General features: G+C 36.0%; 1 protein-coding gene across 4 annotated transcripts in view; it reads left to right on the plus strand.

The window, feature by feature from the left end:
• Positions 1–20,874, plus strand: part of LOC104147815 (zinc finger RNA-binding protein) — a 41,293-nt gene extending 20,419 nt beyond the window's left edge. The window contains exons 8-20 of one of the 4 annotated variants that reach the window (XM_068925016.1): positions 286–586; positions 1,508–1,701; positions 2,199–2,318; positions 3,316–3,461; positions 3,865–4,027; positions 5,715–5,920; positions 6,182–6,332; positions 7,821–7,962; positions 12,881–12,978; positions 13,799–13,894; positions 17,542–17,653; positions 17,762–17,859; positions 18,480–20,874. In XM_068925016.1, coding sequence (XP_068781117.1) covers positions 286–586; positions 1,508–1,701; positions 2,199–2,318; positions 3,316–3,461; positions 3,865–4,027; positions 5,715–5,920; positions 6,182–6,332; positions 7,821–7,962; positions 12,881–12,978; positions 13,799–13,894; positions 17,542–17,653; positions 17,762–17,859; positions 18,480–18,659 — 2,007 coding nt within the window. In that variant the 3' untranslated portion in view covers positions 18,660–20,874. The remainder of the gene's footprint in view (positions 1–285; positions 587–1,507; positions 1,702–2,198; positions 2,319–3,315; positions 3,462–3,864; positions 4,028–5,714; positions 5,921–6,181; positions 6,333–7,820; positions 7,963–12,880; positions 12,979–13,798; positions 13,895–17,541; positions 17,654–17,761; positions 17,860–18,479) is intronic. The other 3 variants (XM_068925017.1, XR_011137334.1, XR_011137335.1) reach the window with 3 other exon arrangements.
• Positions 20,875–23,339: the final 2,465 nt, after the last annotated feature.

The raw sequence follows: 23,339 nt of genomic DNA on the forward strand, positions 1-23,339 counted from the left end.
GGCTTATCAATTCGTTGGTTTTCTGTTCTCATCTATGCAGCTTCTGGCATAAATACCTGAATTTCTAGCGGGAATAAGTAATCTGAAATAAATGTCAAAGATTATCCAGCTATTTACGTATTACAGGTGACAAAAAGTATTACATGTCCGCTTTTTTCTGCCTGATCACTTTTCGTAAAGAAACGATAACTGATTTTTGTGTTTAGTTTCCATAAAGTATAACAAGATAGTTTTTTATAGTTGTCCCAGGGAGATCATATTTTGAACTTCTCTTTATTCTTACAGGTAGTAAAATTGCATACAAAACTTGGCAAACCCATTCCTTCAACTGAACCAAATGTGGTTACCCAGGCTACTTCCTCAACATCCACATCTGCTTCCAAACCAACTGCCTCTGCTTCAAATATAGCAACTAGCAGCAGTACTGTGAACTCCTCTGTTGCATCCTCTGCAGTGAAAATTCTTACTCCCACGGCAAACACACCACTTAACACGGCGTCCAACAACAAAACATCTTCATCTGCTGCTAATATACCTGTAAAGAAAATATCTACACCGAAAATAAACTTTGTTGGCAAGTACAGAAGTCAGTCTTTATTTTGAAACCTAACCTATTCTATAACTTTTTAAGATCTTAGTGCAGCAAATACAAATGTGTTTAGTTAACTTTATGCATGAGTAACTCTTCTGTGTTTAAGAGAATTACTAATAGCTGAAAATAAGAATGTATGTAAGAGCTTTGCTTTACAACTGGTGTTTTCTGCCCTGTTTTTTCCACCTGACCTCTCTTGGAGGCTTCTCCCTCCTTCATAAGAGAATCTCAGTTTCTTATGCAGTAGCTTCTGCAGTACTGACATTTACAGTCCAGTTGGTTCTAATTTCAGTTTACAGCCTGGATTAAGGTAGTCTGCAGCAGATTGGCAGCTGGTAACTGGGCAGCTGAAACATCCTTGCAACAGTGAGAATCACTTTTGAAATGAGCGTGATAGATATCTAGAGATGGGAAGCAGCTGTTCCAAAATAAGCCGTTATGCTCTTGAAGAAAAAACTTATGCATTTACAGCACTGGGGACATAGTACCTTTGTTAATGCAAGCGTTATATGGTTTTGAAATATTTTTTTGGATCCTCTTCCAAAAAAAAATTATCCAGTGATAAAAAGAAAATTATTAAAGTATCTCTTCTGAGTTGTTTCTTTTCAGTTCTGTTTCTTCGGAAAAAGCACAAAAATGAATGATAAAAATCACAATAGCATAAAACAGTAAAGTTTTTCTTGCTAAAATCAAGAACTAGTATCAAGTATTTGAATAATTTGAATGTAGTAAAACTTAAACAAAAAAAACTGTTTAAACGTATTTGAATGTGTTTAAATTGTACCTAGTTTTAAAAGAACAGTAACGCTTTAGTCCGAACAATTGATACGTGCAAATAAAGTCTTCAGTGTGCACATTATGTGCAATCATATCCTCGTTAAATGAAATTAACAATTTAAACTCTTTGATTTGTAGGTGGTAATAAGCTTCAGACAACAGGAAGTAAACTAGAAGAAATGAAATCAGCTGAAACTGTTAAAACAACTCCTGCTGCTGCAGTACAAACACAGGAAGTAAAACCAGACACAGCATCTGAACCAGTGACTCCCACAACTCTTGCTGCCTTGCAAAGTGATGTCCAGCCAGTGGGCCATGATTATGTGGAGGAGGTATTAATATGAAAATGTGTATTATTTTTTAACCAGCTTGGTGATAATTTGTTCATGGGGAATGTGAAATAAGGTGTTGACCTTTCAAAGACTTGTGCATATTTGCGCTTTTTTATATTGTATGTGTTTCTTCTGAACTCAATTGGGCATCTTCACGTGGGTCATTTGAGATATGTGGATGAAGGCTGAAGGATCAGAATCTAATATAAGTTTTTCATCATTTGCAGGTTTGTAAGCATTAGCTGTAATTCAGTATGTTCATATTGCAGTTTAAAGCTGTGTGTTCTTTGGAATGGAAGAACTCTGTTACATAACACAGTGGGGTCTCTGACAGCATTGGAAGTTCTTATTTGAAACTGCTTTAATTTAATTACTGCATGAAGTTTTTAGCGTGTTTTTAGATGAATAGGACGTTATTCAGAGTCATTGAACTAGATTCATTTGTATGTCAACTTTGGCGGGGGGGAAGCCAAATGTGTTATAACTTTATTTTCCAGGTACGAAATGATGAAGGAAAGGTGATCCGCTTTCACTGCAAGCTTTGTGAATGCAGTTTTAATGATCCTAATGCCAAGGAGATGCATTTAAAAGGGAGGCGGCACAGACTGCAGTATAAAGTTAGTAGAAACGCTAACAGTGCTTTTATTTGAAAAACTACCAGATGTGAGCTGACTAATTATGCTCTTGCATTATATTTAAAGACTAGTTAAAAGAAGGTACTCTGGCCTAACAGTATATTTAAAAAAAAAAAAAAAAAAAAAAGTAGAGAAATATTTACCTGCTGGTTGGTTGTGGGGTGTTTTGGGGTTTTTTTGAGTATACTCCTTAAAGAACTAATACTGACTATGAAACAGTGATTTATTTGATGTTTTTAATTGAACGTTTTGAACATTGTACATTGTGGTACAGCATACGCAAGTAACAGTAGTTTCTACTATGTCGTTTACCATGAATTTCAAGCAGTATGAAATACTGGTGCCGAATGTTCTTGGGAGACACCACATAGGCCCTTTTTGGAGACCTTTGAAAACCATGTGTTGCAGGTTTATCGGTCATGATTGGAGAGACAGCTGTACCAACATGCAGTGCGCGTTTTGATTATTGTAGGATTATTTAAGAAGAAACTTTTCTGGTCAGAAGAGGTGCAGGAGGCCTGCATAATGATGAAGAGCTTGGAAGGAGAGAAAATTACCAGATAGATATATTCAGTAGCTCAGTGTTTCTGCCCATGTACAAGGGACCCTTGAGGAAAAGGACATCAGGAAGTACCTTGCAGTTAAAATAAAATGTTTTTTCAGGCTATAGAATAGGGTTTCTGCTACAGAATTAACAGCAAACTAATTAATGTTTTATGTAACGTTTTGTTTTAAATTACTGTGTTCTGATATAGGTGAAGAGGGCATTTATGCAATTTGTATATATTTGTATTTGTTATTTCTTAACTCTAAAATCCTTTTTCTTCAGCTACTCATTCAATGCAATTTTAAAATGCAGTTTTACTCCTCTCAATTTTATTGTAAGCTACTTGTGTTCATTAAGCATGTCAGAAAACTTCAGTGTGCTGATGATGTGAGGAGGAAAACTAACATTTCATTCATTATATTTCTGAACTAGAAAAAAGTAAATCCAGACTTACAAGTAGAAGTAAAGCCCAGTATTCGAGCAAGAAAAATTCAAGAAGAAAAAATGAGGAAACAGATGCAGAAAGAAGAATATTGGAGAAGGCGAGAAGAGGAAGAACGCTGGAGGATGGAAATGAGGTAATGCATGTTGTTTTATCAATAAATGAGACAAAGCTGCAGTCAGAGTATCTAAATCACCTCTGCTCCTGGGATTATTTCTTTTGAGTGCTTGTTGCAGGAACTTTCTACTGTCTTTTTTTTTTTTTTTTTTTTTTAAATCAGGTCATCATAACCCCTCTGTTTGGGATTTTTTTGTTTGCTAGTATTCAGTCCCTGTTAGGAATGTACACGTAATAAAATTACTTGACTATAAATACAGGCTTACTTTCAAAATAGCTATTCATTTTGCTTACTCTGTGGAGTTTTCTGGTATTTAGTCATGACTACTAGAAATGAGTTAATGAAGAACATCAAAAAATTCATTCAGAACGCTTGGAAATAACTGTTGTGTAAAGAGAACTCTTTGGTTTATGCTCTTTAGACGATATGAAGAGGACATGTACTGGAGGAGAATGGAGGAAGAGCAGCATCACTGGGATGACCGTCGCAGAATACCAGATGGAGGATATCCTCATGGTCCTCCAGGACCTCTAGGCTTGCTGGGTGTTAGACCAGGAATGCCTCCTCAGCCCCAAGGACCAGCTGTGAGTTTCTTATCTTGAAAACTTAAAAGCCTACTTATCAGGAGGCACAGTTAAGGAGTATAACTTATTCAGTGCTGCCTGAGTTGTCTTCAGGGTTTTTTAATAAAGGATTTGGAAAGATGAAAATGTTATGTGCTAGTGAAACTGTATAGGTGGACTTGTCTTTCCTTTTAAGTCCACTTATAAGACGGGGAGTAAAGGATGTGTTGAGGACTAGTATTGCAGAAGAATCAGTATAAGTCACTCTGTGTAATTGTGTACTAGATCTTTTTAGTTAATTGCATATACATTATTTTCTTAATTGTGGACAACTGGATGGGTAAAAAAAATGATTGGATGGTTAGTCTGAGAGGAGGGTGGGTACTGAGTCATACTCTGCCTTGAGGTGAGTAACAAGTAGACTCCCACAGGGGTCTGTCCTAGGACCTGTCCTGTTTAACATAATCTCAGTGAGCTGGCAGAGGCAATGGAGAACACACTTACCAAGTTTGCAGTTGGCATCAAACTGGGGGGACCAGTCAGTACACTTGAGGGCAGGGCTACTCTCCAGAGGGACCTAGGCAAGGCCAGAAGAGCAGGCAACAGGAACCTTATGGAATTCATCAAGGACAAATGCAGATTGCTGCCCCTGGGATGGAAGAACTCTTTGCACTGATACAGGCTGAGGACTGACAGGCTGGGGAGCAGCTCTCCTGAAAAGGATGTGGGGACCTTGCTGGACAAAAAGCTGAATGTGAGCCAGCAGTATGCCCTAGCAGCAAAGAAGGCCAACAGCATCTTGGGCTGTATTAACAGGAAGGTTGTCAGTAGATGGAGGGAGGTGATAGTACTTACTAGACCCCATCGAAAATACTGCATCTGGTTTTGGGCTCCCCAGTACGATAAAGACATTGACTAAACAAGAGTGGGTTCAACATAGGCCACCAGGATGGTCAGGAGCAGATGCCATGAAAGGAAAGGCTGAGGGATCTGGGCTGGTTCAGCCTGCAGAAGAGATGTCTTCAAGGGAACCTAGCAGCCTTCGAAAAACCAATGGCTTACAAAGATGGAGTCAGAGTCTTTATAGTGCTAAATGGTGAGAGGGTGAGATATAGCTGTCTTAAACTGAAACAAGAGGGATTCAGACTGGATACAAGAAATAACTTTTTCACCATGATGACAGAAACATTGGACGCTGGTTGTACCAGAGAGGTGGTCGGGTCTCCCTCTTTGGAGGTTTTCAAGACCTGACTGGATAAAGCCCTGAGCAACCTGGTCTGGTTTCATAGCTGACCCTGCTTTGCACAGAAGGTTGGAAAAGAGACCTCCTGAGGTCCCTTCCTACCTGAATTGTTCTGTGATTCTATGAAAGCAATTATGGATACTTTATTTTGCATCAACGAATAAGGATGCAGCTATTTCCCAATAAACAGAAAGATTGTATGTATTTATGCCAAGGGGGGACAACACACTCCTGATCTTGGCACTTGGTCATTTGATTTTGACACACTTCGTGTTTCTTCAGATGTGATTGTTTGTGACCAAGCGTTAAGTTACTAAGGACGCTTCAGTTTGTGTTTTGTTACATTTAAATGATTTGAGTTTTGAATATCTGTTGTTAAGCCACAATGTTTGGTTTTAGGTCACATATCTTCTGTGAACTTCCAAGTATACACAGATTTCAGAAATAAACTTTTTCTCCATTTAGCCTCTACGCCGCCCAGACTCCTCTGATGACCGCTATGTGATGACCAAACATGCAGCAATATATCCAACAGAGGAGGAACTTCAAGCAGTCCAAAAAATTGTTTCTATTACTGAGCGTGCTTTGAAGCTTGTTTCTGACAACATGACTGACCATGAAAAAAACAAGAGCAAAGAGGGAGATGATAAAAAAGATGGCAGTAAAGACAGGTATATATATATATGTATATATATATTTTTTTTTTTTTTAAGAATTTTCATCTTTTTGTGTCTGAAGTCATCTCATATTTTTGCTTGTACCATCCTCAGTGCTTTCAGAGATTCTGTTCTCTTCAGCTTTTGATATGGCATACGTCACTGGCCTCAAGAGTATGTGGAATACTCTGTTTTATTTCATTTCTTGATCTTCAGATTTATTTTTAAATTTTCTTATGTTTTAAATGTAACTTTTAACTATAATTCATTTCACAGAGCTTTGAAAGGAGTTTTACGGGTAGGCGTTTTGGCTAAAGGTTTGCTACTCCGTGGAGACAGAAACGTCAATCTTGTTTTGTTATGTGCTGAGAAGCCTTCAAAGACATTACTCAGTCGTATTGCGGAAAGTCTTCCCAAACAACTTGCAGTAAGTAAAGTTTAAATTTTGAATTTAGATTTTTACAAAGATATTGTAAAAATCTGTCCTAAAGTCAGACATCTGCAGGGCTGACTCTACTATGTTTCATAGTTCAGGTTGGTACGTTTGTTTTCATTTTCTGAGTGCTTCCATCTGAATTCAGTGACCATGCTACATGTTTTGCTCTCTTTGTATTGTGTGGAAACGGGATCAAGTTCACAAGTGTGTAGGTGTTTGTGCTAGTGGTTTGTTATCAGTTGCCACTGAATAGATTTCATTTAATCTGGAAATAGGAGTTGGCACGAGCAGTACCTTCTTTTGTCCAAGCAGTTACAACCAGAGACTGAGGTAATTTGTGTATTGTTGCAGCAGTATCAGGAGACTCACTGACTGAAGGTCACTACTCTGTTAATGCCAGTCTCTATGTACTTACATCTGGTTTCCAGTTTGTACATGTTAGCGCTTGATAGTTCCACTATTAAGTTAATGAAGCAAGACTTGTAATTTTTTAAATTTGGCATTCTTTTTAAAAAATAAAAAATAAAAAAGTATATGCAGTCTTAGACCATTCCGTTGAATTCATGTAAAACGTTTGTTATATTTCCACAGTAAATGAAAGTAAATAATATTGTTTGCTCCATTACTCCCTAGTATACGAAGCCTGTCTACCATTATTACAAAGTTTTGCCATACCATCACTATCTTGTTACTATCTTTGTCTGGTAAAATGCTTGGCAAAATCAGTGGCATGGTAGAACCATTAGCAGACACAGATTAATTAGAAAATAGTATTAGTTTTACTCTTGTTCAAAGTATCAAAGCAAAAGAAAATTTAAAAAGTGCACACCTTCATCTGGCTTTATGGAGAAGTCACTTGGCCCTCTATTTTGTGGAAAGAGGTGACAGAGGTGCCTGCAGCTTTCTCTTGAGGGTATTTGGAACTACTGAATCTAGTTTTAAGAAGCAGCTCAGAATAACTGCCGTGTTACTCTTGCGTTATCCTCTGGTATTTAACTTGCCCTTTGTTCTCATTGGAGCGTGTTGTGACAATCAAAGATAGAATGTACTTGGCAATACCCTGTAACTGAGAGTTGGAAAGAGAAGAATCACTGCAGCTCCCTTGCTTTTTAAAGGCTCCTGTGTTGCAATGAGAAACATATCCAGCTGACGTTTCAAGTGGCTCTGAGGGTTTTCTTTACCTGAAACACTGTCAAGATTCCAGTTACTTAATTTTGTTTGTGTATGAATTTCCTTTCTGGGTAATTTTTTTCCTTTTACATGCTTGGTCACTACTATGTATTTTCATTAATGATTTGGAAGTAGTATGTAAGTCTATATAGATTGTAATTGCTGTACTGCAATTTAGAATAAAGTGTCCGCTTCGTGTACTTATATTGCATTTCTGTCTTTCTGCTAGAAAGACTAGGTTCAAAACAGTTTTCTTTTCTATGCTGTTCTTGACCAAATGCTAATAAAAATTTGTTTCTCAATATTTAGGTAATAAGCCCTGAGAAATATGATATCAAGTGTGCAGTACCAGAAGCAGCAATAATTCTAAATTCATGTGTGGAACCCAAAATGCAAGTTACTATCACACTGACATCTCCAGTCATTCGGGAGGAGAACATGAGGGATGGAGGTTGGGAAGTTGTTAAAGATGTTGCTTCTTTCTTACCTGTTTTTGTACATTTATCTATTCTGCTTAAGATGGCATTAAGTCCTGGAAGGCAACATGCTGGCACAACTTACTTATTTGATGGAAACCTTGTTTTTCAGCAGCCAGTCTCGGTAGAGCACAGTTGATTAAAATAAATGCTTATATGATGCATTTATGTATTTTTTTTTTTTAATTCTACTTTTATGTCCAACCTCAGCTTTCTGGAAAAGGTACAAATTATTTTTTCCCCTCTTATAAAATTATGTGGAAAATTTTACAGCAAGTGGCTGTAAACTGGCTTTCTAGAGCAGTCATGCCCTAAGAGAAAGACTGTGTACTTTTAGAAAACCAAATCACAGGTTTTTTGGGTTAACACTGGATCAGCGTTATTATCATTTGCACATTTCAAGTGGCAGTCCCACTTAAAATGCACTTGTATAATACTTTTGATGGTACCAGTGCTTCTGACTTTTAAAAGACAACGGGATTTTTTCCAGCTCTCTGAGGTTGCTCTTTGGTCTGGAGTGCTTTTTTAGTATATTTAGGCTCGTGGTATTACAATCACTATTCTATCCAACTGGCAAACTCAGAATAGTACAATGAGAAATGACTTTGTCATTGAGCTGAAGCAGAAGGTGGTGCTTATAAATCAATTTGCATTCCTGAAGTATGCAATTTCTCTGGTGCCAGCAGTGTTGCTTTAGGGTCTATTCTGTAACACTTTCAAAGCTCCAAAAGCTTTTAAGCCAACAAGCATGATTAATGTCTGCAGTACATTGGTTCTTTTCGTTTATGGGTCAGATAAAATTAACTTTTGTTTCCTTTTAATTCTGTATTTTCGTAGTTGAAAGAGAACATGGCAAACAGGGTTCTGGTGTTTGACTATAAACCTATAAATAGGAAATCTGAGGCTTCTTATTGTGCAGGTTGAAAAATTTGTATGTGTGTATGTATACATGTGCTTGTGTATATACGTATTTATATAAGCCACAGATTTTTTTTTATTTATTTCATCTCATCATTACATGTCCTCTAAAATACTTGAGATTTTATATTGCTTTAGTAAACATTCTGTAGCTGTGACTAGTGCATCATAAGCACGCTGTTGCCAGAGTCGTCCTACATAATCAGAAAGCAAAATTTTGAGATGTATTCTCTAGTTTGGATGACTTCTGAAAAGTCTTCAAGAGTGCTCTATACATGATTTTTAAGCTGTGTGTATCATTCCTAGCTATAAACACTTTGTACATGTACTGTCACACCCAACCAATTCTACTTGTTTTTTGATGAAAATGAGTGTAACATGACCTTGGTTTGTCTGTGCTGAATCAGACTTAGTATATCACATAAAGTTGTAAGGAATACGTTAACGTAACAGCTTTGATTATTGAATTAGATTAACCATTAAGTGAAGTTAACTTTAAACATAACGTGCATTTCTTTATATACTGTGCAAAAGTGCAATATTGATTCCTGCTGCAGTACTCAATTGCAATAAGATTGTTTCTGGCCTAAAATTCTATAATAGGGAGTGAAAATAAATTTTAAATGCCTACAATCGATCCCTTAATTTAAGCCTCCTAAAGGAAACAAATCTGTATTTTTGTCTGACCCACACTTGAGTTAAAATGATACATTCTGAATTTATTCACTGCTGAACACAGTACTGCCTTTGGGCAAGCAAAATCAGATTAGATTTCTCTTCAAGACACTGAGCAGTATAAAATGGATGTGCAGAAAACTTCACTTTTGAAACTAGAGGAAAATAGATGACTGAACTGCAAATTATTGCAGGAAAGAAGGCTTTATTATGCTTATTTGCTGCCAAGTAACAGTATGGGTTTGTGGTTTTTCTTACTGCAGCTTCTAATGCTCTGTGTCTTACAATGGTTTAAAGTTTGTTTTTTGTAGCTCGCTTGGGGAGCTAGTTCAGGTGATAAGGAAGGCTTTACCGGAAGAACCAGTTTGAGTAAAGATGAGACTGAGACTTGCACGTGGAGTAGTATCAAGTTTGATGTGAAATAAGACCATTACATTATAAAAGGCTAAAAATACAGTGTAAAATAAAATTGTTAACCGCATAGCTACTGTTTCTTACAGTATTGTGCGTTTGACAGTTTCCTGAATCTGATATATTCAAAGTGCTCTAACCCCTGCTGTGGAATCCTTCCTTCAGCAAAACACAATGTATATATTTATAAACACATATATGTGTGCGCGTGTGTTTTTTTTATCCTTAGCTAACAGCCCCGGTCCAAAGCCTTCTAGCAGAGGGACTTGATTCCTGTCAGGGGTTGCTGCCAAGACATCGGAAGGATTTTTGACCAAGGTTTTCTAAAGCTCAGTGTCACACCTGCCATGCTTTACAAAGGAGGGGGTTTGGATGCATAGTCCTAGCATCTACTGTTACTTTGTGTTTGTTTTTTTTTTTTCTCTTTCCGTCTTTGTCTCTCTCCTAGAATTAAGCAGTGTTCACACTAGTTATGAAATACTTGACTGGGTAATATGTATTTCATGTAATAAAACTTAACAAAATTGATATACCTGTTAACTTTTAATGAAGAAGTAGTGTGGACACAGCATGTCTAACTGAAGATTAACCCCTTATATTTAGGCTAGCAATAAGTTAAGTAATATAGGCTAAGAATTTGCACTTGAATTTTGTAAATCAATTTAGTTTTTGTCTTAGCTTAAAAGGGTTGTAGGTTAGGAGTTTGCATTTAGTTTAATAGTCTTTAAGGGGTTAATCCTGAAATGTGAAACAGATGCAAAAATCCACAGATTACACACAAGAATTTCCTTAATAAATTTTTAGTCAATTTATTCTCAGTGCAATAGGTGCCTTGGCAACTTCCTACTTTCACAGTATTTTTTAAGTTTCAAGGTTATTCATATAATTAATAGCACGTTTCAGATCTACGTTTCCAGCACTGAGTAAGATTGTCTTCTGTGCACTTAAAATGTAATTGTTCTGTAGTAAAATTATTTTCCAAATTGAAGGTTTTCAGAGCTAGTAATCAAGTAATTGGAGTCTCAAGTCATGTAGCAAATTACTGTGCTAAAAGATTGCGCATTGTCACCTATTTGCATATTAGTTTTCAGAAGAACGTAAATAATTGATTAGGCTACTAGGCCCAACAAACCCATGTTTTTATTTTAAATTTCTCAGCCTTGCTTTACCACTGTATTCCTACTGTGGGTTTTCTCTAAATGTATTCCTTGTCTCTTACATCCAAGTTGTACTTGTTTCATCAGTTATCTTACCTGGCACCTCTCTTGTATAGGTCTGTTATTTTTTGGATGAAATACCACTTTAAATGTCTCCATTTGCTCTGTAAATTCCTTGTTAGTGCAGTTTTTCTTCATTCCACTTTAACAAATAGATTATTATTTTGAGTATCTATGTGAGAAGATGTTATTTACGTTCTTCTCAGCTTGATTTGTATTTTGAAATACTCCCTTTTTTTAGCCCTATGCAGAGCAATAAAAATATCCTTATTAAATAAAAATGCACAAATCTGAGTGTAGTACTTCAGATTAAATTTAGTCATTATACTACAAAGTTACAGCACCATGTTTGTTTATAGCTTTTTAGCTCTTGGTATACCCTCCTTTGATTTATTTATTTTATATATGTGCATAAATAGGTAGTTTCAGAGCTTTTTTCCTGCAGCATTCTTGAAGGCTGCTCCTTGTTGGTGTGTTCCATAAGTCTCAGTATACTTTTAAGAAGTTTGATTCTCTGACTTATCTTGATTTGCATTTCAACTGCAGTTGCTTCATTAGCCCACTACTGTGCGATGAGCACCATTGTGTGAGGTTTTCTGTTTGTTTCTCTTAATCTAGTGCCTCACCTATTATGCTGCCAATATACTTTGTTACTAGTCACAATAGGCATTTCCGTAAATAACAAACAAAGAATTTTTAAAGCTGATCGCTGCAGTTATATCCCAATAATGCATTTTTAAGTGCCTGAAGGTACTATTTCAGGTTGTTCAGCGGTACCCATTCATTGATTAAACCACTTCCAAAAGGGCCATTTAGGTGTAACGTAACAATCAGTTTGGTGTCTGTCTTCAGTCCTTTTTCGAACGTTTAGATATACAAGGTCTAGTATATTTTCTTACTTTCAGACATTCTGCTTTATTTTTAAACTATTCCTTGCTTTCCCTTTTCATGCTGAATCTTAAATAAAATGGTCCCTTTTCACAACTTTCTTTTGCATCCTAAGTACTGTTGGACCACAGATATCATGGGTTGAGGAATTTATTTATACAAGTTAAGAGATACGGCATTATGAGGTTATAGAACTGTAATACTGAAGAGCATTTCGCATTCCTTTAGTCAGTTTTTAAAGCAAAATCGTTTCCATTTTAAGATTAAATTATGACAAAAATAACACCACTACTAAACATTGAGCGCTTTTAAGATTTGTCATACTTAGTCTTAAAAAGATAAACTAAATAACACATGACCATTCAAATTTACAGCAAACTAAGCTTAAATGTTTCTACTTGGTTAAAGTGGATTTTTGTGTTCCTTCTGTCTTGTGTTCTCTGTGCTGGTGCACTGTGTCCAACCATCCTTCCTTCAGTATTTAATTTTAGGGGAAATGTATTTTTCCAATGTTAGCTTAAATAAAGAAGTACTAAGTATTGCATAATCTGCAAAGCATTTGAAAATATTCTGAGAGCTAAAGCATATTATGCTCTTACTCTTCATACTGGATTGATGCCCTAATATTAATTAAATGGATGTTACTGAACTCTTACATTTGTTGGTCAAGGGTTATTAAGCTTTAAATGGCATGTGTGACACTGAAGCTACTTTAAGGAAGTGTCTTGCTTACCTGGTCAAACACCCATTCCTCACTGCATTTTGCCAATTCAATCCATTTTAGATGTAACCTCGGGTATGGTGAAAGACCCACCGGACGTCTTGGACAGGCAAAAATGCCTTGACGCTCTGGCTGCTCTACGCCACGCTAAGTGGTTCCAGGTTCGGAACATCATTTTACTTTCTTCTTGTAGCCTTATGAGAGATTAGTTCAGTTGCAATATGAATGTTTAACTGTGTGAAAACACTCAGCGTTGTTCATGCTAATAATACTTAATATTTTTCTGGTCCCTAAATTTAAATGTAGAAAGTTGAGTATGGAGGAACTGCTTTATGCAGTTATTGCTGATTTGACATGATTTTTTTTTCCAGTCATTGAGAAGGCGATGTTGAAAGCTTGACTCGCTTGGGGTGATCATATGTTGTATATTTGTTATATATTCCATAAGGCTGCAGAGTAACTTTGCTTTAAATAATGGAATATGTGTTTAAAGCTTTGTGTTTAGATTTAAGACTTTTTTCCTATTTCTTTAAGTGCATTAAGTGTAGGGAATGAAAGGTGAGAAGCAACTGTTTGGTTTAGTGACTTTGCATTCTGGCAAAGGCACAATAAAGAAACCAAACAGATTTCCTTGACCTTTCAGTCTCTATACCTACTTCTTAGACCTTTTACTTTATCCTTTTTATTTCTAATATAGAAAGATACTGTATTTATTGTTACAAGTGAACATAGGTCAAAGTGTACAGGGGATCAAGAAATGTTATTCTTGTATAACCTGTGCACTTTGACTTCTACCACTTTAAATTACTAACCCTGAATAAAATACTGCTGTAAATGGCAGCTCATGGAATAAAGTTGTAGAATGATTTGTTTCCATCTTGCATCTGAGCTTCCATTGAACAGTGGTGTTTTAGTCTTTCAACAAGTCCTATTTGCTGTAGGTGCTGGGATTAATTAATTTGATTTTGTATTGCTCTCAAGGCTAGAGCTAATGGTCTGCAGTCCTGTGTGATTATCATACGTATTCTTCGTGACCTCTGTCAGCGAGTTCCAACTTGGTCTGATTTTCCAAGCTGGGTGAGTAATATTATTTTGAATGCGTCTTTTTAAAACGCATAGTACTACAAGTAGAATACTAGAAAGTGTTGCTACAGTTTTCAAGTGAAGACTCCTTTCAAGAAGTAATGTAGGCTTTACCCAGCAAATGATCTAAACTCCCTGTAACAATTTCATTTAATTTTCCAAGGTTTTGTCATTTAAAGTTGGAATTTATTTTCCAAATGAATTGTCTTTTCCTTTCAAATTCTTTGTGGGCAGCTTCCTTATTTTATGTTGTAACCCGTTTTCCCTTATATGAGGGGATGTAGTTATTTCTAACCACCTCCCCTGAATTGCTCGGACTCCGCTGAAACTTCAAAAAAAAAAAAAAAAAGTGTGAAATATGCCTAGATAGCTCTGTGATAACAGAGAGGCTACTTTAAAGAAAAAGCATCAGTAATTCTTGCAGTCATTAAGATGCTATTTCTGCAAGATGAAATACCACAATACTAATCTGTGAATGTGTCAGCATTAACATTTTAATTTGCATCACCTGGAAACTGATCTCCGAGTTGACCCTGTTCACTACTCTTAATTCTTCTGGCTGAGCATTCCTTTTGCATTGACTATCCTAAAAGATACTCTTCAGGAATACAACTCATGCTCCTAATATTGAATGGATGTTCAGTCCATGGGACCAGGCAAACTCTGAAACAAGTATAGTGTGGTGGTAAGGTCCTCAACACTGACTTTTTCACAGACCCAGTCCTGTTGCATCATGCTGCTTGTCAATGTAGACTTTTCAGTTTGGGTAGGAAGAGCACTAACATTGCTAAGACAATTTTGGTAGTTGGTGTTTGAATAAGAAATAAGTTTTACCAAGTGTATTAGGCTTGCAGAGAATTTTATTAAATTGTTTCTGATAATACTATTGATTGCTTCTGGAAAAAATGTAGAACAGTTACACTTCTGATTTCTAAATATTTAAAATGCATAACATACAATGCCAGTTTCTGTGCTATATTTCCTGAAAGACACAGTGTACTGAAAAGAAGGGAGAAGTACCTAAGTGCCCTCTTCATTACCTTCGTGATTCTGAGTTCCCAAAGAATAAACCCCAGCATACCTTTAGAAAAGCGTCCTTACAACTGCTGCAACGTATGACAGCCTTTCAGATGCTAGAGGATAGCTGCAATGCCCAAGAGAGAAATAAATGTCCCAGTATCATGCCTGACTGCAGCAGGGAGAAGGACACAGTCCATTTGATTTATCCCTGTACTTTCTCTGAATATGTTAGATGAATGAGTAGGGGCAGACTCAGCCTTTATTCCTTAGCCCCAAGTTGACCTTACTGCAGAAGGTGGTGTTGAGAGGTAGTACTTGACTTTCATCAGATCTTACGTGTAAAAAACAAGAATAAAGCTTTAACTATTCAAAATAAAGTTTGTATATGGAAGGTCAAAGAGAAGAATGTTGTTACTTTTTTTGAATTTCTGTTCCGTTTGTTCAGTCTGTAATAGACTGTATATCACCCAAAGCTTCTAAGGAATACAGAAATCACTCTTCATGCATACATAGTGCGTATGAATCTTCTAGTGTGAATCTTCTTTTTCCGTTCCGCTCCTGAACGTAGTATGGATGTACATTGCTGACGTTACAGATCTGTGTTCTGAGAGAGAAACAGGTGATTTTCTAGGTGTGAATCTGAGACTAACTGGACGGAAAGCAAATAGTGAATAGAACCAGGATTAAAACTCGGGGATACTCCTTGCAGCTGACTCATTCCTTCACATAGTGTTGCTGTACTTGCAAGTGTTCCACAAGTCTGATTACTGAGCTGCGAGTATATTAGAATAGACAGATCAGAAACTGATGAAAACTACTTAATCAGGCACTGTGAATTGTTGATGTTGTATTGAGAGATGCTGTCAGTCAGCAGTATAGTTTTTTCCGGTTCTGCTTGCCTAATTCCTTAGAGCATTCTTTCAGTAGTATCCTGATGACTTCTCTGCATGGTACCAGCCTCTAAAACAAATAGTGCGAGAGCCTAGGTTGCCACATATCTCAGACTGTGTATTTTGTAACTCTGCCCTCTCCACTGAGTAAAAGCCCTCTGGAAAATAAGAAGATACGTACTCAAGCACATGCTGTGCAAGGCATAGTTTCGAGAAGTGATATGTTTTACCAGACAGCCATGTGGATGAAGAAAAAGGAGCGTCCGTTCACATTCCTCACGTTACTTGCTCTAAGGCAGGTTCAGAAGGGAAGAGATATATGAAGCAGTGCATCAGGCCTAGCTGTGTCTAACTTCTCTCTGAAAGGGCTCAATTCCAGCCTCCTTACACACTTAGAAAGTAACTTAGAGGAATTTTGTCAAGTTTCTAAAGATTTAAGGAACAATTACTAAAGGTTGATTTATTTATTTATTTATTTTTAACTTGAAATCCGGTCTTTCATGCATGTGAACATCAGGATATCATAATTCACATCTTCCTAGGAATAAGTTATGAACTTTAAGGTATTGTATTAGGATCCAAAAGAAATAGATTTGAATAAACACAAAAACAAGAGGCCTTTTTTCTTTCATGCTGTATTCAGCTTCATGCTTGAAAATGAATTACTCTTTGCGAAACTCAGACGTTTGATCCTGAGTAATAAAATGGGAGCGTGGAAATGCCATGCTTGAGATTTGAGGTTTATTAGTTAAATGGATCTCAAATGGAAAGAAATGGGCATCCTTAATGAAGGACTGAAACACTGCCTACAGTTCCTTGAATGCATCAGAATGGGCATATACTCTTAAAAAACAAAAGTAAAAAACAACATTTGAAGAAATGTAAACTTTGCAAAAGACAAAAATCTTTCAGACAGTCTCCTTTTTTTTGTTTAAGAAACTTACCAAGGAGATGATATTGAAACCATGCATTTAATGCTGGAAAAGCTAAGAAAAGCTATTCTTTACTACTGCAAATATCATTTACAGTTCTTTGAAAAAAATAGCAAGTGTTTAATAAAAATAAACAATGGAAATACTGAAAAATTCAGTATTTAAAGTATAGCTAATCATTGAAATATTTTAATTAATATGAAATGGTATGTAGGTTTTAGAGAATCTGTTTATTGGCAAGGTTTTCTACATGTGTTTAAACATATAAATATTGGTAGTATTGGCCTATATCTGGGAAGAATTTGCAGTAAGCTTGTTTTGTTGACCTGAAGCACTATTAACTATTTAGATTGAACATTAAAAGATCATTAAATTTTCAGTGCTCTGTACTTGTAAAAAAAAACGTATTTCTGTGTGACATTCTATTCATTTCATTAGATATGCTTGCTATGTGCTGCTGTTTGTTCGTGTGGCTGACAGATTCAGATGACCCACCATGTTTCATGCTGTGTTGTCAGCCTGAATATGTAGGCTACTACTGTATATACTTCTACAAAACATTTCTACAACTTGTGGTGGAAAGAGGCATATCAGTCGCAGTGCTCAGTGTTACTCATGCACTAAATTTCTCTGTGTTTACCTTTCTAAATTATTTTTTTCCATTTTAACTGAAATTGGTCTATCATGTTTAATGTTCTTCAAATTCCTGTTTCAGAAGTTTTGTGTTAAATAACAGTAGCAGCTTTTTTTGTTTTAATCGGGCTTTTAAAATGGCTGAATTTTCTTATTGTTGGTCTAGGCTATGGAGTTGCTTGTGGAAAAAGCAATCAGCAGCGCTACTGGACCACAGAGTCCTGGGGATGCACTGAGAAGAGTTTTTGAGTGTATATCTTCAGGAATCATCCTTAAAGGCAAGTTGCCTTTGTTTAGTGCTTATGTATTAAGGCTTGACTAATGTAAAATCTGTAATCTTGGTTAAAATAAGGTAGAGATGCTACTAATTAGCCTAACTATTGTAGGTGGTCCTGGCCTTCTGGACCCATGTGAGAAAGATCCTTATGATACACTTGCTGTAATGACAGATCAGCAACGAGAGGATATTACTTCAAGTGCACAGGTAAGGACAATTTTGTGAAGTAACTAAAATTGACAGCATTTATTTTCAGTAGGATATAGTCCAATCTTTCAGAGGATCAGTCTTAAGTTAGGCAATTAAAAGAGGATGGAGAGTAATATTCTGTTTCACGTTAAAATAAACATATTCTTCTGCCGCGGTTGGAACCATGGCCACTGCACTTCCATCTCTACTGACACACAAAGGTGCTCAATCTACAGTAGTACCTAATTAAATTTAGAATTACATTAATTACATTGCATTCAATACACTACCACTCCTAACTGTTCATTTGATCCTTTTGCCAAGGGTTGCTAACACATAATAGTCAGTGGAATGAGACAGGTGACAAGTCTTGGCTGCTTCAGTGCAAGTCCAGCAGCTAAAATGCACATACATCATTTTTAAGCTCAGATGCTGGAATTTTGTGCAGAGGCAGTGAATGTATGACATGCACATTCTAATGTATTGAGTGTGGGGGAAGGAAGAAGGTGGATGACAAGACAGGTAAGGATGATACCATCTTAAACCACTAATGCTCTTTGCTAAATGACTGTTTGACAGAGTCCTTAGAATTAAAATTTGTTTCTAATAGAAATATCTTTTCTCTATGCTTTTTCCAGTTTGCACTGAGACTCCTTGCATTCCGTCAAATACACAAAGTTTTGGGAATGGATCCGTTACCACAGATGAATCAACGCTTCAACATCCATAACAATCGTAAAAGGAGAAGGGACAGTGATGGGGTTGATGGATTTGAAGCAGAGGGAAAAAAAGACAAAAAAGATTATGATAACTTCTAAAAATATTTGTCATCAGTGCTAAGATTGAAGGTGATAAAAGTCCATTTGTTGCCTTGCTTTTATTTCATTCATAATAATGTCTGTTTAAAACATCCAAAACCACCTAGGGAGTTAGGTTTGGAAGAGAACAGCCTAGCTCTTCTGTAAGGTTCTAAACATTTTAAAGGATGTGCTGTATCAGACAAATTATGGATGGAAAGACTACAAATGGAAACTGTCATTGGAAAAAAAAAAAAAGTTTGAGGTTTTTTTCCCCTCATGACATTTTCTTTAAATGTGTTGCTAACTTTAGTAACTTTTCTTCTTTTTTTGTCTTTTTTTATTAACAAGTGTGTTGTCTTCTTATCTTGACTGTATTTAATGCAGCATTTGTGCTTCTGTTGCTATGTGTATTTTGACATTTTATTTAGAAGATTTTTTTGTTTGCCTTTGACACTAGCTGTATAAGTTACTTTGTGTTAGATGGTATAAACTGTTCCCCTCCCAATTAATATTTTACAGAACTTTTTTTTTTTTGTAAAGTGAGACTGCAGGATTATGTTTTTTCTAAACGTGAAGGGGTTACAACACAATTATCCTGCCATTTGAGTGCTCAGAATTAAATGTTTTGCCAATCTTGTGGCATTTGTCTCCTTAGTGTGATATAACGGTGTAATTAAGACAAATTTGTGTTAATCTAATCAAGTTTGCTGTTAGTTGTGCATTAGCAGTATAAAAGCTAATATATACAGTATGGTCTTGCAACAGTTTTAAAGCAGCTGCATAATTGATCAAAGTTTGCATGATGTTTTTGTTTTTAATAGAAGGGCTTTTAAAACTATCATTTTAGGTTAAATGCGTAGTCTTTGTATGATTGACTTTGTGACATAGCAAGGCCAAAAAATAACTTTCTGAATTTCTTTTCTCGAGATACAAGCAGAAGCGGGCATTTCCCATTTAGACAAAGTTAGTCATTCTTTTCAGTCAGCTTTGTCGATGTGATACTAATGCCTCTCAGCCCTTAAAATAAATGTTTGTCATATCAGTGCCTGTGAGGTTATTCCTTATAAGCTATTCCTGTAAAAAAATTTCTGTGATTTTTTTCAATAATTCAAATTTTAAAAGTGAAGAATTAATGACAAAGTGAAGGTTATCAAAGAAAAAACCCAGAAAATTATTTCATGTGGCCATAGTGTATGCTTATGTCTCTTTCAAAAAGCTAAATATAGCTGTGGTGTAAGTAAATTACATCATACTGTTGATGTATGCTCTGGTACACAGGTGTGATTTGTTGTCACAGCACTACAGTGGAATACGCAAATAAAAACTAAAATTTATTAAATGACTAAAATTCATTATACACGGGAAACTGAAGTTTCGGTCATTGTTTAATGTGTACTATGCTTTGTTGCAAACCCATAAAAACACACAGATTAACATAGACTAACATTCCTATAACTGCTTTATCAATGGCTGTAGGAGAGTATCAGACATTTTAAAAAGTGTTTTTTCCTGATGCCATTTATTAAAAAACAACTTTTGTTCCAGTTTGAGGTCGAATTCGTCTTTGACCTTTTTAACAAATAACTAATTATAATAGAGTGATATTTTTGTTTTGCAACACTCGTTGCTAACAGCATGGGCCTGTGGAATATAAATACAATATTTTAGAAAATAGAGGAAATCTTTAAAAAAAATTTTAATACAGTATTCTTTGAGCATCAGAATGCAATTTTTAAAAAGGAATGGGTATTAGTGGTTAGTAAAGAAATGGAAAGCTTTCCCATTGTAGGAAAGTTTTCTTAAATAATTTCAGCATCAAAGTGCAGAAATTAGCATGTGCTTTAAAATTACTTTAAAAAAAGATTACACTAGTTTCTGTTGTCCAGCCTTGACGCTTAGCTTCCATGCATGCGTTTGCTTATACTCTTTTTTTTTTAAGAGGAAAATGTCTTGCTGTCATGGTGTATAGTTAGCCATTACTATTTATTTCGAAAGCTACAGGTGCTATTCATGTGGCTAGTTCAACTCCATACCAAAGTTTTTTTTCCTCATAAAGCATACTTGTCTATTCAGACACGTGACCCTAAACTTTAGGATTAAAAAGGTCAAAGATGTATTTTGGATTTCCTGTATTTTTGTTCTACTGGCTTCTATCTCTTAACCAGTTTCTGGATCTTTTGAAATATTGTATACTTAAAGTGATTCCACATTAAATATGAAGCTGTGACCATGATTTTTGCGCTGTGTGGTGAAAAGTGAATTTGCAGTTTCTTCCTGTTTTTCCTGCCCATTTTTATGGACGATTTTAACTGGGTAGCTTCTGACTTCTATAAAGTTAAGAATGAAAAAACAAAATAAAAAGAAGTACACAACTAGCTTTGACTTTGCAATATTTAAAGTCAAATATTTAATGTATGCTTAGGAGGTCAAAACTAAGACTTGGTTGCAAGCAAATGGTCATTTTAATGTCCTCTGTTTTGATAATGCCAGCATTTCACAAATAAGCAGTTATTTACCTTTCTTATTTAACAACATCAGATGAGCTAAATCACAAAGTACTAGACACCATAGTCGTAATCTACAAAAGAGAAATGTACAGAGCAAGAATTTTCCCCTCAGTGCTCCCCTTAGAGTGACAATCCTTGAGAGTAAGAGCTGTTCTGTTTTGAAGCTGCTTCTTCAAACTCTTACTTGTCTGCCTAGTGTTTAAGTACGTAAGCTCTCTCTATATATTACATCCACGTTGTGATTTTACTGAGCGCTGCGTTTTCACACAGGTCCCTGCATAGAGGCACTGCTAGAAATGAAAGTCCCGATGTAGTCCAACAGTTACCCAGTTATAAAATTGTGTATATTATATATGAATTGTTAATCTTCCAGAAGCTATCAAACATGATGGGTGAATTTGAGTTTTGTTCTGTTTTTAGACCTATTTCACAAATAAGTAGTAGTTTACTAGTGCTTAAAATCATCGCACCTAGCAACTTTCTGAGAGTTGGAAGCAATCTTAAATATTCCTACTACAGTATGCGTGCATATCTAACATCATTGTTGCTTGTTGAGGATCAGTTGATGGTAATCCTATTAAGCAATTCACGCAATGCCCAATTCATTTCTTTATTAAACAATTGTGACTTATTTGGACAACCCAGTTGGATCTTATTAGCATATAGCACTAAGAAGAAATTGAGGCACTATTTGTGATGTTTTTCCACTTACATTGTAGGTTTACGAAGTGCAGTAATAGATTAAACAAAAAGATCCATTTTCCTTTTTTTTTTTTTTCTCCGAAAGCTGTAAGCCAAAGCGCTTTCTAGCCAAAAAGGCTAGCAAATTAAATTTCTTCTGAGATTATTCTATAAATCTGCTTAAGCCTTTTTGAGGAGGGGGAAAAATCCCAGGAGTATCATCTGTAGTGTTATCACAATGGCTTTCATTTACAGCCAAATAAAAAATCAGGCTTAATTCTGAAAATACCTGTTTACTCGTATTCTCCCATTTTATTCCTTTGTGCAAATGTGCACGTGTTGTTCTCAGTACTGAGAGAAGCTTACAGTCAGTTTAGTAGACTGCCTTGTGATGTTTTGCAGTCTGCGTTTTAAGAAACACCGCCCCGATAATGCTTGGAAAGTGACAAGTTCTTAACAGGGTGAAGTGCGTTATTTTTCATGGGTACCTGACTGGCAGCTGTTGCTGATGGAGTTTATCCTGAGCACTGCACGCTTTCCCACTTAGCCTACGTTTGAGGCATCTGCATTAGCGATATGCTTTAGAGATTAAGGATCTTATTCTTTATTTGTATTTTCTTTAAAAAAAAAAAAAAAAAGCCATGCCTATTATTGTTCGTTTTGAAGCCAACGATCCATTTATTGCAGGATAGTTCAAACCCTGTCAACTTTTTTGAGACGCAGCTTAGCTTCAATGCTTTCAAATATTTTCTGCATCATTCCTATTTCAAGTTAACATGCTAAATTCACAGAAACAGGGAATAGCTTCTAGAAACTTCTGTAGAGCTTAGTTAGCTATTTCTAGAAATCTAGGATTGCAGCATGGAATAGCTAACCAAGAGAAAATGAATCATTCATTCTTCAATAAAATCTTACTTTGTTTTTAAAAAGGAGACAAAAAAACTCATTTCTACATGATATTCCTAATCAGCTTCAGTAAGAAAAATTCAAAGGAAGTAGAACATGACTTACTTGTATTTTAATATTGCAGCAATAGCAAATCTCGCTGCTTTTTTTTCTTTCCATTTCTATTTGTTATATTATGTTTGTGTCATCTGTATGCATATATGTATGCATATGGCTGGGATGTCCTGGCTGCAGATAAGAAAGCTATATCAGACATTAACTTCAAGCATGTATTTGGCTTTGCCTGTAATTTGCTACTTGTACAAATTAACATTTTGCTACTAATGTAGTACATTGAGCTGTATTGAGCTGACTAGGCGGGTCAGAACAACATGGGAGAGACTAAGGTGCCGACGTACAGGGGTTTAGTGCTGTTTTACGTGCTGTAGGGTATTCGCTGCTCCAAAAGGGGCAGGTTTCTCAGAGGCCCAGCATCATCTTCCAGCCCCCATATGGATGCTTCAGCAACATTAAGTTCAGGTCATAGCACGAGACAAGAGCGTTATTTGCTGTCCTGTGGTTGAATTCCATCTGCAACTGAGACCTTAGTTTATGCTTCTACCTG

Source organism: Struthio camelus, chromosome W (genome assembly GCF_040807025.1).
Source record: "Struthio camelus isolate bStrCam1 chromosome W, bStrCam1.hap1, whole genome shotgun sequence".
Taxonomy (NCBI): Eukaryota; Metazoa; Chordata; class Aves; order Struthioniformes; family Struthionidae; genus Struthio; species Struthio camelus.